This window comes from Emys orbicularis, chromosome 4, assembly GCF_028017835.1.
Source record: "Emys orbicularis isolate rEmyOrb1 chromosome 4, rEmyOrb1.hap1, whole genome shotgun sequence".
Taxonomy (NCBI): domain Eukaryota; kingdom Metazoa; phylum Chordata; order Testudines; family Emydidae; genus Emys; species Emys orbicularis.
In genome coordinates, this window is record NC_088686.1 from 157559956 (window position 1) to 157572880 (window position 12925).

At 59.5% G+C, this 12925-nt stretch overlaps 1 protein-coding gene and 1 pseudogene across 1 annotated transcript; one reads left to right on the top strand and one right to left on the bottom strand.

Moving 5' to 3' along the window:
* The window catches only part of LOC135877976 (RING finger protein 112-like), a 1138053-nt pseudogene that overhangs the window by 624190 nt on the left and 500938 nt on the right, over nt 1-12925 (top strand).
* On the bottom strand, nt 7264-9708 carry ZNF629 (zinc finger protein 629). The gene has a single exon (XM_065402474.1). It carries the CDS (start codon nt 9706-9708, stop codon nt 7264-7266), a length of 2445 nt encoding a protein of 814 aa, XP_065258546.1.

The window sequence follows — 12925 nt, forward strand, 5'->3', positions numbered from 1 at the left end:
TGGGCAGCGCCCGGCGCGACGGGGCCCTGATATTGGTCGGGGTCTGTGCAGCGCCTGGCGCGACGGGGCCCTGATCTTGGCCGGGGTCTGGGCAGCGCCGGGCGCGACGGGGCCCTGATCTTGGCCGGGGTCTGGGCAGCAGAAAGATCTGTGCCAAGGACAGTCATGGGCCACCCTATGGGAATCCGCCCCCCCCACCCCCCCCAGCAAACTGCCCCAAATGCTGAGGTGTCCAGGCTACAGTGGCAGACCGGCCTAGGGGGTTTAGAAGCCTCAGTTTCAAAATCAGTATTATTAGTGTTTGTGTTACTGTAGGGCTTAGGACAGAGATGCGGAAACTGATCCCGCCCTCTGCTTAATTTCATCTGGCTTGCGGCAAGTCTCCATGCCGCGGGCCAGAAGCCCTGAGCCTGGCCCCCCCTTTTCCCCCCAAGCGGGGCTGCAGCCAGAAGCGCGAGCTTGCCCCACTGTGGGGGGAAGCTAGAGTTGCCAGCCCATTAAAAGTCCGGTCGGCTCCGCGTGGCTCCCAGAAGTGGCCGGCATGTCCCTGCGGCCCCTAGGCACAGGGGTGATCAGGGAAGCTCCGTATGTTGCCCCCGCCTCGCACGCCGGCTCCACAGCTCCCATTGGCTGGGAACCGGGGCCAATGGGATCTGCAGGGGTGGTGCCTCCGCTTAGGGACTGGACACAGTGGCTGTTTCCGGGAGCATTGCGGAGCCAGGGCAGGCAGGGAGCCTGCCTTAGCCCCGCTGCGCCGTCAACTGGGAGCTGCCGGAGGTAAGCGCCGCCTGGCTGAAGCCCGCACCCCAAATCCCTACCTGGCCCCAGGTCAGACCCCCCTTCCGCACCCTAACTCCCTCCCGGAGCCCGCACCCCCGAAACCCCTGAGCCCCCTCCCGCACTCTGAACCCCTCATTTCTGGCCCCACTCCAGAGCCCGCAGCCCCAGCTGGAGCCCTCACCCCCTCCCGGATCCCAGCCCCCTGCCCCAGCCCGGTGGAAGTGAGTGAGGGCGGGGGAGAGTGAGCCAGAGAGGGAGGGGGGCTGGAGTGAGTGGGGGGCAGGGCCTCAGGGAAGGGGCGGGGCCTCTGAGGAGGGGCGGGGCCAGGATGTTCAGGTTTGTACCATTAGAAAGTTGGCAACCCTACGGAAAGCCCCGAGCCCTCTGTGCCCCCCCCCCCCCCGTCCATGGGGCTGTGTGTGGCCAGCGATTGATTTTTTTTGTGGGTCAGTGGCCCCTGATAGAAAAAAAGGTTCCCCACCCCTGGCCTAGGAGGCCGCGCCCTCGAACTGACCCTGTCTCACGTGGGCCCTGGAGCTCCCAACTCCCATTGGCACGTTGGGAACCTGCCCTCTGGCTCCATGCCCCTGTGCTGGGCAGCCACCGAGCTCCCCTGGAGTCAGTGACATCAACGGGGGCTCGGGGCCTAAACACCCCTGAGGTTCTGGGCCTAAGGGTAAATTACACTGAGACTAATGGACTGTCTGTCTGTCTGGCCCTATACACCCCTCCCATGTAATCTATCTACCCCCACACCCCACCCACCCATCTCTCCATCCCCATCCACCCCCTCAATCTATCTATCCCCATCCACCCCTCTCATCTATCTGTCTATCCCCACACCCCCACCCACCCATCTCTCCATCCCCATCCACCCCCTCTATCTCTTTATCCCCATCCACCCCTCTCATCCATCTATCTATCCCCACACACACACCCATCCATCTATCCATCCCCATCCACCCCCTCTATCTCTGTATCCCCACACACCCCTCTCATCTATCTATCTATCTATCCATCCATCCCCATCCACTCTATCTATCTATCTATCTATCTATCTATCTATCTATCTATCTATCTATCTATCTATCTATCCCCATCCACCCCCTCTATCTATCTATCTATCTCGTTCAGGTGTCACACTCCACAGCCCATTATGTGGTATGTGAAGCTTTCCCTCGCTGGACGACGTTGCCCATGTTAGAAAGTCGGAGTCTGGGTCACCAACCCCCTTCCCCCCGTCCATGTCCGTGTGAGTGACCCCCTTCCCTGTCCCCCTTGCCCAGCCTGCCACTTAGTGCTCGTCTCAGGGGGCTCCTTGCTCGCCCGCCCGCCCACCCCAGCTCTCCCCCTCTCTGGGGCTCGAGCTGGGGGGATTCACGTGCTCTGGAGTTGTGGGTCAGGTGAGTCTGGCTGCCGGACTCCCCCAGATAGGGGGCAGCACGCCCGGCGTTTGGATCAGGAGCCCAGCACGGGACACGAGCAGGGATGGTGCCTCGTGGGGGAAGGGAATGAGAAACGACACAGCTACCCTCTGTCCCCTTCCCATCAGATGGTAGGTTAGGACGGGGGGGCTGGGAGCCAGGACTCCTGGGTTCTGTCCCCAGCTCTGGGAGGGGAGTGGGTCTAGTGGATTTTGAGCAGGGTGGGGGAGCTGATAGTTCAAACTCTTAAGTTCTAGTGACCGCTGTTGGCTCTAACCACTAGACTGACCTCCCCTCCCCGAGTTAGGAATAGAACCCAGGAGTCCTGACTCCCAGTCCTTATAGCAGTGGAGCGTCCCTGACCCGACTATCTGGCAGTGAAATATAATGGAAAGCCCCAGTGTTTATGTTGCCATTATTAGGTTTCAGGATTAACACATCACCCCAGAGGCATGTGGCAGGTCTGGTCTCTCACTTGGGCCTGGGAATCCCTCCAACTCTTGTGGCCTGGGTCGAGTGGCTCCTCCTTTTAGGCTGGGGCGGGGCTTTAGATATGGGGGGGGCTCGCTCCAGCCCATCCCTGGCGATTCAATAGGTGGGCCTGGGGATGAGGCAAAATCCTAATGGTTTGCCTTTCTGCTGTTAGGACTACAATTCCCACAATGCCCTGTTGCAGAAGCTATAGTACTCATGGTGCTTTGCAAAGGAAGAGGCAGATAAAATGTTCAGCAACCCATTCCCTTCATGTACACTCAGCCTACCCTGCTTGGGTGGGGGCTGGGAGCCAGGACTCCTGGGTTCCATCTCCAGCTTGGGGAAGAGAGTGGGGATTTCTCCTTCAACAGAGACTGAAATCAGTATTTAGTGTCTGGAAGGCAGTAATGCCAGGGAGCCTGGACTCCTGGGTTCTCTCCCCAGCTCTGGGAGGGGAGTGGGGGTTAGTGGGTTAGAGCAGGGGGGCTGGGAGCTCGGACTCCTGGGTTCTCTCCCCAGCTCTGGGAGGAGAGTGGGCTCTAGTGGTTAGAGAGAGTGAGCGGGTGCAGGGAGTCGGGAATCAGACTGGGCTATGTGGGGTATTCTGCCCCCTTTCGGGTTTCCAAAGATCTCACGGCAGGTGAATGCTGAGGGGATTTATATGACTGGGTCTTTCCGGGGGAGCTAGATTCTCAGCTCAGCACCCCTGGGGGTCAACCGGGAGTCACCCCTGGGCTGCAATGGGGTCACGGCCAGCTAATCTCAGCTCCCCCGGTGTAAATCTTGAGCCACCCCCTGGAAAACTGCATGGTAGTTAATGGACTCACTCTGGATTCACACCGGTTTACGTGTAATCCGGGCTATCCCACCACCGATATCTGCACATGTTGGGGGGGGGGGGGATGAGCTGATTTAGTTCCTTTCCAATACGCCCAGCCTTAAGCAGCCAGAAATTTCCCTGTGGGGGCCAAAACAGCTGGCAAGACATTGCTCATGCTCTGAAATAATGGGGGGGCTATTTGGAGCTTGCAGGGGGTGATCACGACGCCCGTCCACGCTCCTTTGAGTTTGGACTCCGTTGTGTCCGGCTAGCATTTCTGGGTGCAGGGGCTGGGCGGGGAATATCTTTTTATCTCCGCGGCGGACTGAAATCCCACCAGCTCGGTTTGACAGAATTCAACGCGGATCGTGTCCATTTGACAGCGAAGAGCCATCTTGATTTGGAAGCGTTTTATTTCTGCTCTGGTTGGATTTTGAACTCTTCGCCGTGGAGGCAGATTCAAGCTTCGTAACTGTTAAGAACGCAAATGGTCAAAATATACACAATAAATAGCCTTCAAACAGCCCGCATGAGCTCCCTGAGCAGCAGTTTTCTTACGGTGCCTCGCTGTAATTTTGATGAGCGATGGATTTGTCGGCTTGCGCGGGTCCAGGGAAATCCACCTTTATGGGTCAAAAAATCGACTCCTGCCAAGCCTGGACCCTATTGAATGGCCCCCTGTTGAAATTCAGACAGCCTGGTGGGCAGGTTTAGCAGGGGATCGGTCTGCTAACAATGAAATCGTCTTGCGCAGTCGGAAAGCTAATAAACCGGCTCCCAGCTGTTTCTCACCAGCTCACGATGCAGGAAGCAGCTGCATACACTAGAGCAACGGTTCTCCAATGGTGGGACCCCAAAGTGGGTCATAACCCCATTTTAATGGGGTGGCCAAGGCTGGCTTAGACCGAGCCCCGCTGCCCAGGGCCGAAACCGAAGCCTGAGGGCTTCAGCCCTGGGTGGTGGGGGCTCAGGTGACAGGCCCCCCTCCTAGGGTTGTGGAGTTTTGTTGTCAGAAGGGGGTCGCAGTGCAGGGAAGTTTGAGACCCCCCTGATCTAGAGACCCCGGGGGAAAAAGGAGCCAGTGAGAAGGTGAAAGATTTGGGGGGTCATCCTGGCTAATCATAGAATATCAGAGTTGGAAGGGGTCATCTACTGCTCAAAGCAGGACCAATCCCCCACTAATTTTTTTTGCCCCACATCCTTAAATGGCCCCCTCAAGGACTAAACTCACAACCCTGGTTTTAGCAGGCCAATGCTCAAACCACTGAGCTATCCCTCCCCCCAAAGCTCCCAGTGTGACTCATGGCCAAGGGGCTAACACGATCCCGGGCTGTATAAACAGGGGAATCTCAAGGAGGAGCAGAGAGGTTATTTGACTTCTGAATTTGGCCCTGGTGCTCACAATTCAAGGATGTGGATAAAGTCGGGCGGGGTCAGAGAGCGATCAAAAGCTTAGAAAACCTGCTGTACCACGATAGCCTCCAAGGGGTCAATCAATTTCGCTTAACAAAGAGAAGGTCCAGGGGTGACTTGACCCCAGTCTAGAAATACCTCCATGGGGAGCAAATATTGACTAAGGGACTTCTTTAGAGAAAAGGTCGAACACGATCCAATGGCTGGAAGCTGAAGTTAGACAAATTCAGCCGGGAAAGAAGGTGTGAATTGTTAACGGGACGAGCAATTATATTGGAACGGCCCATTTTCAAATCAAGAGAGGATGGTTTTTTAAGAGATCTGCTCTAAGAAGTATCTTGGGGCAGGTCTCTGGCCTGGGACAGACTAGCTACCACAGTGGTCGCTTCTGCCCTGGGAATGGATAACATTCTGGAGGGATTGCTGTTTTTATAGACTGTGTGTATCTCGCGGGCGAGCCCGTCACGGGCAAACAGGCCCCGTTAGACTTTGGAGCAGCGGGCGCTGTGCTTTCTCTGCTACACCTGCCCTTCGCGGGCTAGCCCGGCACATCGGCTCCGTCCGATGGAGACCGAGGCGAGGGCATTTCGCTTTGCCGTGCGGACAGTGATACATGCAGAGATTCTCCCGCAAGCCCAGCAAGGAAACTGCACGCCAGAAAACTTTGTGACTGAGGTGGGTTTCAGAGGGCTGATAAATACCCTCATCTGTAACAAACTAGAACAGGGCTGAGGAGAGGCTGAAGATTCACTTGAGGCCAGGGAGAGGTAAAAACCCGTAAAAAGTGGAGGATGACTTAGGAAAGAAGAGGAAATTATACAGGGTGGAATTTAGTAAAGAATGGCCCAGTAGTTAGAGGAGAGAGGACAGGAACTCTGGTTCACTCCCCAGCTCTGGGAGAGGAGTGGGGGTCTAATGGGTTAGAGCAGGGGGGCTGGGAGCCAGGACTCCTGGGTTCTCTCCCCAGCTCTGGGAGGGGAGTGGGATCTAGTGGTTAGAGCAGTGGGAGCTGGGAGACAGGACTCCTGGGTTCTATCCCCAGCTCTAGGAGGGGAGTGGGGTCTAGTGGGTTAGAGCAGGGGGGCTGGGAGCCAGGACTCCTGGGTTCTCTCCCCAGCTCTGGGAGGGGAGTGGGGTATAGTGGGTTGGGGGGGGGGTTTGAGAACCTGCCAAGAGTCTGACAGAAGAACACAGCAGAGGCTATGCCAATAAGTCTTTATTACAAGAAGAAGGGTAAGGAATACAGGGCCACAGCTGAGAGCAGGGCCGGATCGCTCCCAGGTACCTCCATCTGCCACCACCAAGCTCTGCTGCCCCCCACCCCAAGCTGGGATGACAACCACGGACCCACCCCCACACTAACTCCCCAACCCCCTCCCCCCCAGACTTCACTAACAGAGTATCCCCAAGGGCTGCATAGATGTTCATGGGTTAAACGTGAGAAGCCCACCCCCAGGAAGTGTTACTGATCCCCAATCTAAACATGGGGAAACTGAGGCACAGAGCGGCATGCACCTCACGGTTACATAATGACAGCAAAGAGGGAGGACTGGGCAAAGAACCCAGGAGTCCTGACCCCGCCCCCAGTCCTCCCTACGGCTCTAACCGCTAGACTCCCCCGCCCTCCCCGAGGTGTATCGAATCTCCCAGCCTAACTCAGACACCCTCTGTAGGGGTGGGGTTATGCCAAACTCCTCGCAACTCACTTCCTGTTTAGTCCCCAACCACCCGCCAGACTGGAGCCGGCGCCCCCTAGTGGGGAAAGGCCCCAGGTCCGATTCCCCATCTCTGCACCTGTCCGCGGCTTCTCTACAGCGCGGCCTCTACTCAACTAGCACCCTCTACGGCAACGGGGAACGCTGCTTCCTCGCTAATGTCGCCAAGAGAGCCGATTACGGCATCCTCACCAGCCCCATAGCTCTAACCCCTAGACCCCACTTCCCTCCCGGAGCCGGGGACAGAACCCAGGAATCCTGGCTCCTAGCCCCCCTACTCTAACCCACTAGACCCCACTCCCCTCCCCCCAGAACTGGGGATAGCACCCAGGAGTCCTGGCTCCCAGCCCCTGCTGCTCTAACCCACCTGACCCCAATCCCCTGCAAGATTCAGGGATAGGACCCAGGAGTCCTGGCTCCCACTGCTCCCCTCCCCCTCCCATGCCTGTATACAAAAGACAGATACATTTCGTTCGGACCCAAACCCTCCGCGCTTATTAGCGTCAATCTCAGATGGTTACCAGTGTGTCTCCCCCCCCCCCAAGCCCCACTTCTCTCTCCTCTGCCCCCCAGCCCCCCATTGCCTCCCCCTCACTGCTTCCCCTCCCATGTCCCCCCCCCCCGAGGGGGCAGATTCTCATACTCCCATGCCTAGCGCCACCGCCACCCCCTCCTCGACCACCACCTCCAGAGGCGCGGAGGCCGCTGGCGCCCCGGATCCCAGCACCGCCCCGGCCCTCTCCTGCGCCAGCAGCTCCTCCCGGGCGTGCACCTTCTGGTGGCGGGTGTACTGCAGCAGGTAGCGGAAGCAGAGGCCGCAGCGGGAGCAGCGGTAGGGCTTCTCCCCGGTGTGGATGCGCTGGTGCTGGACCAGCGCCGAGCTCTGGCTGAAGCTCTTCCCGCAAGTCCCGCAGGCGTAGGGCCGCTCGCCGGTGTGGGTCCGGCGGTGCTGGGCCAGCGCCGAGCTGTGGCCGAAGGCCCGGCCGCAGTCGGGGCAGGCGTAGGGGCGCTCGCCGGTGTGGGTCCGGCGGTGCTCCAGCAGCTTGGAGCTCTGGGAGAAGCCCCGGCCGCACTCCCCGCACCGGAAGGGCCGCTCGCCGGTGTGGGTGCGCCGGTGCTGGGCTAGGTGGGAGCTCTGCCGGAAGCTCTTCCCGCAGTCGCCGCAGATGTAGAGGGTGCCGGGCGGGCGGGCCTCCCCGCCGGCCCGGTGCACCTTGCGGTGCTGGGCCAGGTGGGAATTCTGCCCGAAGCCGCGCCCGCAATCCGGGCAGCGGAAGGGGCGCTCGCCGGTGTGCACCCGCCGGTGCTGCACCAGGTGGGAGCTGACGCCGAAGCTCTTGCCGCAGTCCTGGCAGCGGAAGGGCTTCTCGCCGGTGTGGGCCCGCCGATGCCGCAGCAGCGTGGAGCTGAGGCCGAAGGTCTTGCCGCAGTCGGGGCACTGGTAGGGTCTCTCCCCGCTGTGGGTGGTCTGGTGCTGGATCAGGGTGGAGCTGAGGCTGAAGGCCTTGCCGCACTCGGTGCAGCGGAAAGGGCGCTCGCCGGTGTGGGTGCGCTGGTGCTGGGTGCGGGTGGAGCTCTCCGAGAAGCGCTTCCCGCACAGGCCGCAGGGGAAGGGCTTCTCGCCAGTGTGGGTGCGCCGGTGGTTGAGCAGGTTGGAGTTGCGGTTGAAGCTCTTGCCGCAGTCGGGGCACTTGTAGGGCCGCTCGCCGGTGTGGATGATCTGGTGCTGGAGCAGGGTGGAGCTGAGGCTGAAGGCTTTGCCGCAGTCCGGGCACTTGTAGGGCCGCTCGCCGGTGTGAACCCGCCGGTGCTGCAGCAGGTTGGAGCTGCGGCTGAAGGCCTTGCCGCAGTCCGGGCACTTGTAGGGCCGCTCGCCCGTGTGGGTGCGCTGGTGCTGGAGGAAGGTGGAGCCCCGGCTGAACGCCCGCCCACACTCCCCGCACTTGTAGGGCCGCTCGCCCGTGTGGATGCGGCGGTGCTGGGCCAGGGTGGAGTTGGAGCCGAAGGATTTGCCGCAGTCCGAGCACTGGAAGGGGCGCGCCGGCGGGGTGGGGCGGGAGGACGGCGGGCCCGGAGGGGGCCATGCTGCAGAGGCTGGGCCCGGATTGCCAGCGAGGTCAAAGCCAGGGGGGGCTTCCGAGCTGGCGTGCAACCCGAGTTCCCCGTCCTCGTGCGAGCCACGACGGAAGCTTAGCTCGTCGTCCTCGTGTGAGCCAGCGTGCAAGCCCAGCTCGCCGTCTTCGTCTGAGCCACGATGGAAGTTTAGCTCGCCATCTTCGTCTGAGCCGGCGTGCAACCCAAGCTCACTGTCCTCGTGCGAGCCAGCGTGCAGCCTGAACTCGTCATCTTCGTCTGAGCTGGCGTGCAACCCAAGTTCACCGTCCTCGTGCGCGCCAGCGTGCAGCCTAAACTCAACGTCTTCATCTGAGCCGGTGTGCAACCCAAGCTCACTGTCCTCGTGCGAGCCAGCGTGCAGCCTGAACTCATCATCTTCATCTGAGCCGGCGTGCAACCCAAGCTCACTATCCTCGTGCGAGCCAGCATGCAGCCCGAACTCACCATCTTCATCTGAGCCGCCATGCAGCCCACGCTCACCATCCTCGTGCGAGCCAGTGTGAAGCCCAAGCTCACTGTCTTCTTCGGAGCCAGCATGTAACCTGAGCTCACTGTCCTCGTGCGAGCCAGCGTGAAGCCCAAGCTCAATGTCTTCTTCTGAGCCGGCGTGGAACCTGAGCTCACTGTCCTCGTGCGAGCCGGCGTGCAACCTGAACCCGCCATCTTCATGCGAGCCACGCTGGAAGTCAAGCTCACCGTCTTCCCCTGAGCTGGCGTGCAGCCCGAGCTCACTGTCCTCGTGCGAGTCACGACAGTAGCTCCTCCCGTAGGCTGCGGGGCTGCTGTCCGGCTGGGAGCAGGCGTCCCCCACTCCCCCGCTGCCGGCTGGACTGTCCGGCCCCCACTCCTCGTTATCCGACCAGCACTGGATGTCGCACGAGATCTCCCGCTCCGAGCCAGTCAGGCTCGGCAGCTTTTCTTCTTCCTCAGCCCACAGAGAGGGGCTGGGCTCTTCCTCCTCGCTCATGGCTGGGACTGGGGGGAGAAGAGAGGAATTCATGGAGTGACTGACCAAGAGGGGACCCGACCCCCCTGGGCTGGGAGCCAGGACTCCTGGGTTCTCCCCCTGGCTCTGGGAGGGGAGTGGTGGCTAGTGGTTAGAACGAGGGGGGATGGGAGCCCGGACTCCTGGGTTCTCTCCCCCTGGGCTTCAAAGGCTGGGGATGCAATGAATGTCAAGCGTGAGCAGCGCCGCCTCCTGCTGGAGGGAATGAGGGTCATGGTGTGTGTACACACAGTGTGTATACTCACACTCACTCACACACACACACACACACACACACAGGGAGGGGTCAGTGCTGCTCTCCCCAGGACAAGGCGTGGGGAGGGGACACACAGCACAGGAGGTGGAGAGGGAAGAAGAGGAGAAATCTGCACCAGGGCTGAGAAATGGGGGGGGCTGGGAAATGAGCCGGGGGGGGCCCCAAACAGCCCCAGCCTGGGGTGCTAAGCACGTCACCCCGAGCTGGGATCCAACGGCTCAACTACCCCGATCCCGGAGCCGGCTGGGCTGGGGGGGACCCGGCACCGGCCCCTCTCCCTGTGCGCCCCCGGACCGGGCTGGGGGGGACCCGGCACCGGCCCCTGTCCCCGTGCGCCCCCGGACCAGGCTGGGGGGGGACCCGGCCCCGGCCCCTCTCCCCGTGCGCCCCCGGACCGGGCTGGGGGGGACCCGGCACCGGCCCCTCTCCCTGTGCGCCCCCGGACCGGGCTGGGGGGGGGACCCGGCACCGGCCCCTGTCCCCGTGCGCCTCCGGACCGGGCTGGGGGGGACCCGGCACCGGCCTCTGTCCCCGTGCGCCCCCGGACCGGGCTGGGGGGGACCCGGTACCGGCCCCTGTCCCCGTGCGCCCCCGGACCGGGCTTGGGGGGACCCGGTACCGGCCCCTCTCCCCGTGCGCCCCCGGACCGGGCTGGGGGGGACCCGGTACCGGCCCCTGTCCCCGTGCGCCCCCGGACCGGGCTTGGGGGGACCCGGTACCGGCCCCTGTCCCCGTGCGCCCCCGGACCGGGCTTGGGGGGACCCGGCACCGGCCCCTCTCCCCGTGCGCCCCCGGACTGGGCTGGGCTGGGGGGCCCCCGGCTGGATCCCGGGCGGCCCCGACTCACCCGCGCCGGGGAGCGGGGGCTGGATGCCCGCTGGGGGGCCCCAATCCGGCCCCTGGGGCCCAGCCCGCGCCGAGCCCAGGGCCGGGGGTGGGCGGGTGCCGGTAACAGGAAGGTCCCGGCGTGAAAGCGGCTCCCGGTTACGCACTTCCTAGGCGGGGGTTTGAACTGGCGCCCGGGAGCCAGAGCCCCGACACCGGGGCGATGGGCGGGGAGCCAGGCCCGGAGATGGGGGGGGCACTTCCCTAGCAGGAGGGGCTCCTCGGCCCACAGCGCCCCCCCCCACCCATCCGCCCCATAGCCCTCTGGGCCCCACACCCACAGCCCCCCTGCATCCCCATGCATGCATGTGGCCCCCTACACACAGCCCCCCATGCACACCCACCCATGCACCCCCCTACAGTCTCTACAACCCCCCCCCCCAGACCTCCCATAATCACAGCCACCCCTATGATGCACAGCCCGCCCCTCTGTGCTCACCCCCATCCCTGCACTGCCCCCTATGCACCCGCATAGCCCCCTCTAACCCACACCTGCAGTCCCTCTCTGCACCCCCTCTACACACACCCAGCCCCTCTAGGCCCAGGAGGTGTGTACACACAAACACCATAGGGTTGCCAATTCTGGTTGGCGGTATTCCTGGAGGTTTCATCACGACCATCTTTAATTAAAGATGAATCTTTAATTCCTAGAATCCAGGACAATCCTGGAGGGTTGGCGGGAGAGACACAAACCCACTTGCAGTGATATTCTCCAAGTACAGTTGGTAGGAAACAAAATGCTTCCACTTTCCCCCCTCAGAACTAGCCCCAACTCGTCCGTTTTGATTTTATTCCGGATTAAAACTAACGGATCCGGGTTTTTTTTGTAATATAAGGAGCCTTTGCCCTGATGGAACCAACCAAACAAATCACCATTTTGGACATAAAACAAAGTCTTTTATTTCATTTCGATCCCACTGACGTTGTTTGACGCCACCTGCCATATTTAAGCCGTTGTCTGATCAAAACTAGATGAAAGTTCATATTGACAGAACAAGGAGATATTTTTACATTTCCACTGTTCCACCCAGAAAATGGTGGTGGTTTTTTTTAAACACAAAGTTTTTTAAACACTTTTTCTCGTGGAAATTGAATGGAAATGATTTTTGTAACGAAGTGAGATGATTGAACTTTCTATTGAAACTAAATTAAATCCTAGTTACATCAAATTAAATATTTGACTTTTCCTCATTGTAACGATGTGAACATTGTAATTAGCATCCTTTTTACGAAAAAGGGAAACATGTTTATTGATCACAAATGAAAGAAAATCGTCTTTTGAATTAACTGAAATTTCTGCTTTTTCCAATTCAAAGCAATTTTCATTAGGACTTCAATCAACACAAAGTGCAGTTCAGGTTTTTGAGGTATTTTCTTTTGGTAAAGAGTCACAATATTTTGAATTTGTTTGATGGAAAAATCAATTGCTTTAGCTAGAGCAGACATTTTCTTACAAAAAAAAAATCAGTTCAGATGAAGACATATTTTTCGCTGGGAAATCTTTCTGCACAAAATATTTGGACCAAGGTGAAAAGAGACAGCCCCCACCCCTAAAAGCTCACAGTCTAAATAGACAAAGGCAGGATCATTCCCCCATTTTACACATGGGGAAACTGAGGCCCAACCCGATTCAGTGACTCCACAGAGGTCACATGGGGAGTCTGTGACAAAGCCAGGGATAGAACCCAGGTGTTCTCACTCCCAGTCCCCACTAGGCCCTGCTTCCCTCCCAGAGCTGGGGATAGAACCCAGGCGTCCTAGTTCACAGCCACCTCTCCCCTGACTCTAACCTACTTGACCCCACTGCCCTCCACCTACGGACAGAACAAAAGTTGGGCAAGACGCAGCTTTTCCATTGAGCAAAATATTTCAATTCCCAAACAATTATTTTTGTTTGAAATTTCTTGAAAAATGACGTTCGGGGCGAAAAATATCACTTTGCGTCAATCAAAATGTAATGGGCCGATTTCAACCTTTACCAAAAATTATGTCCTATACAATATTATACAACAATTATGGATAGTTATATTAAATAGA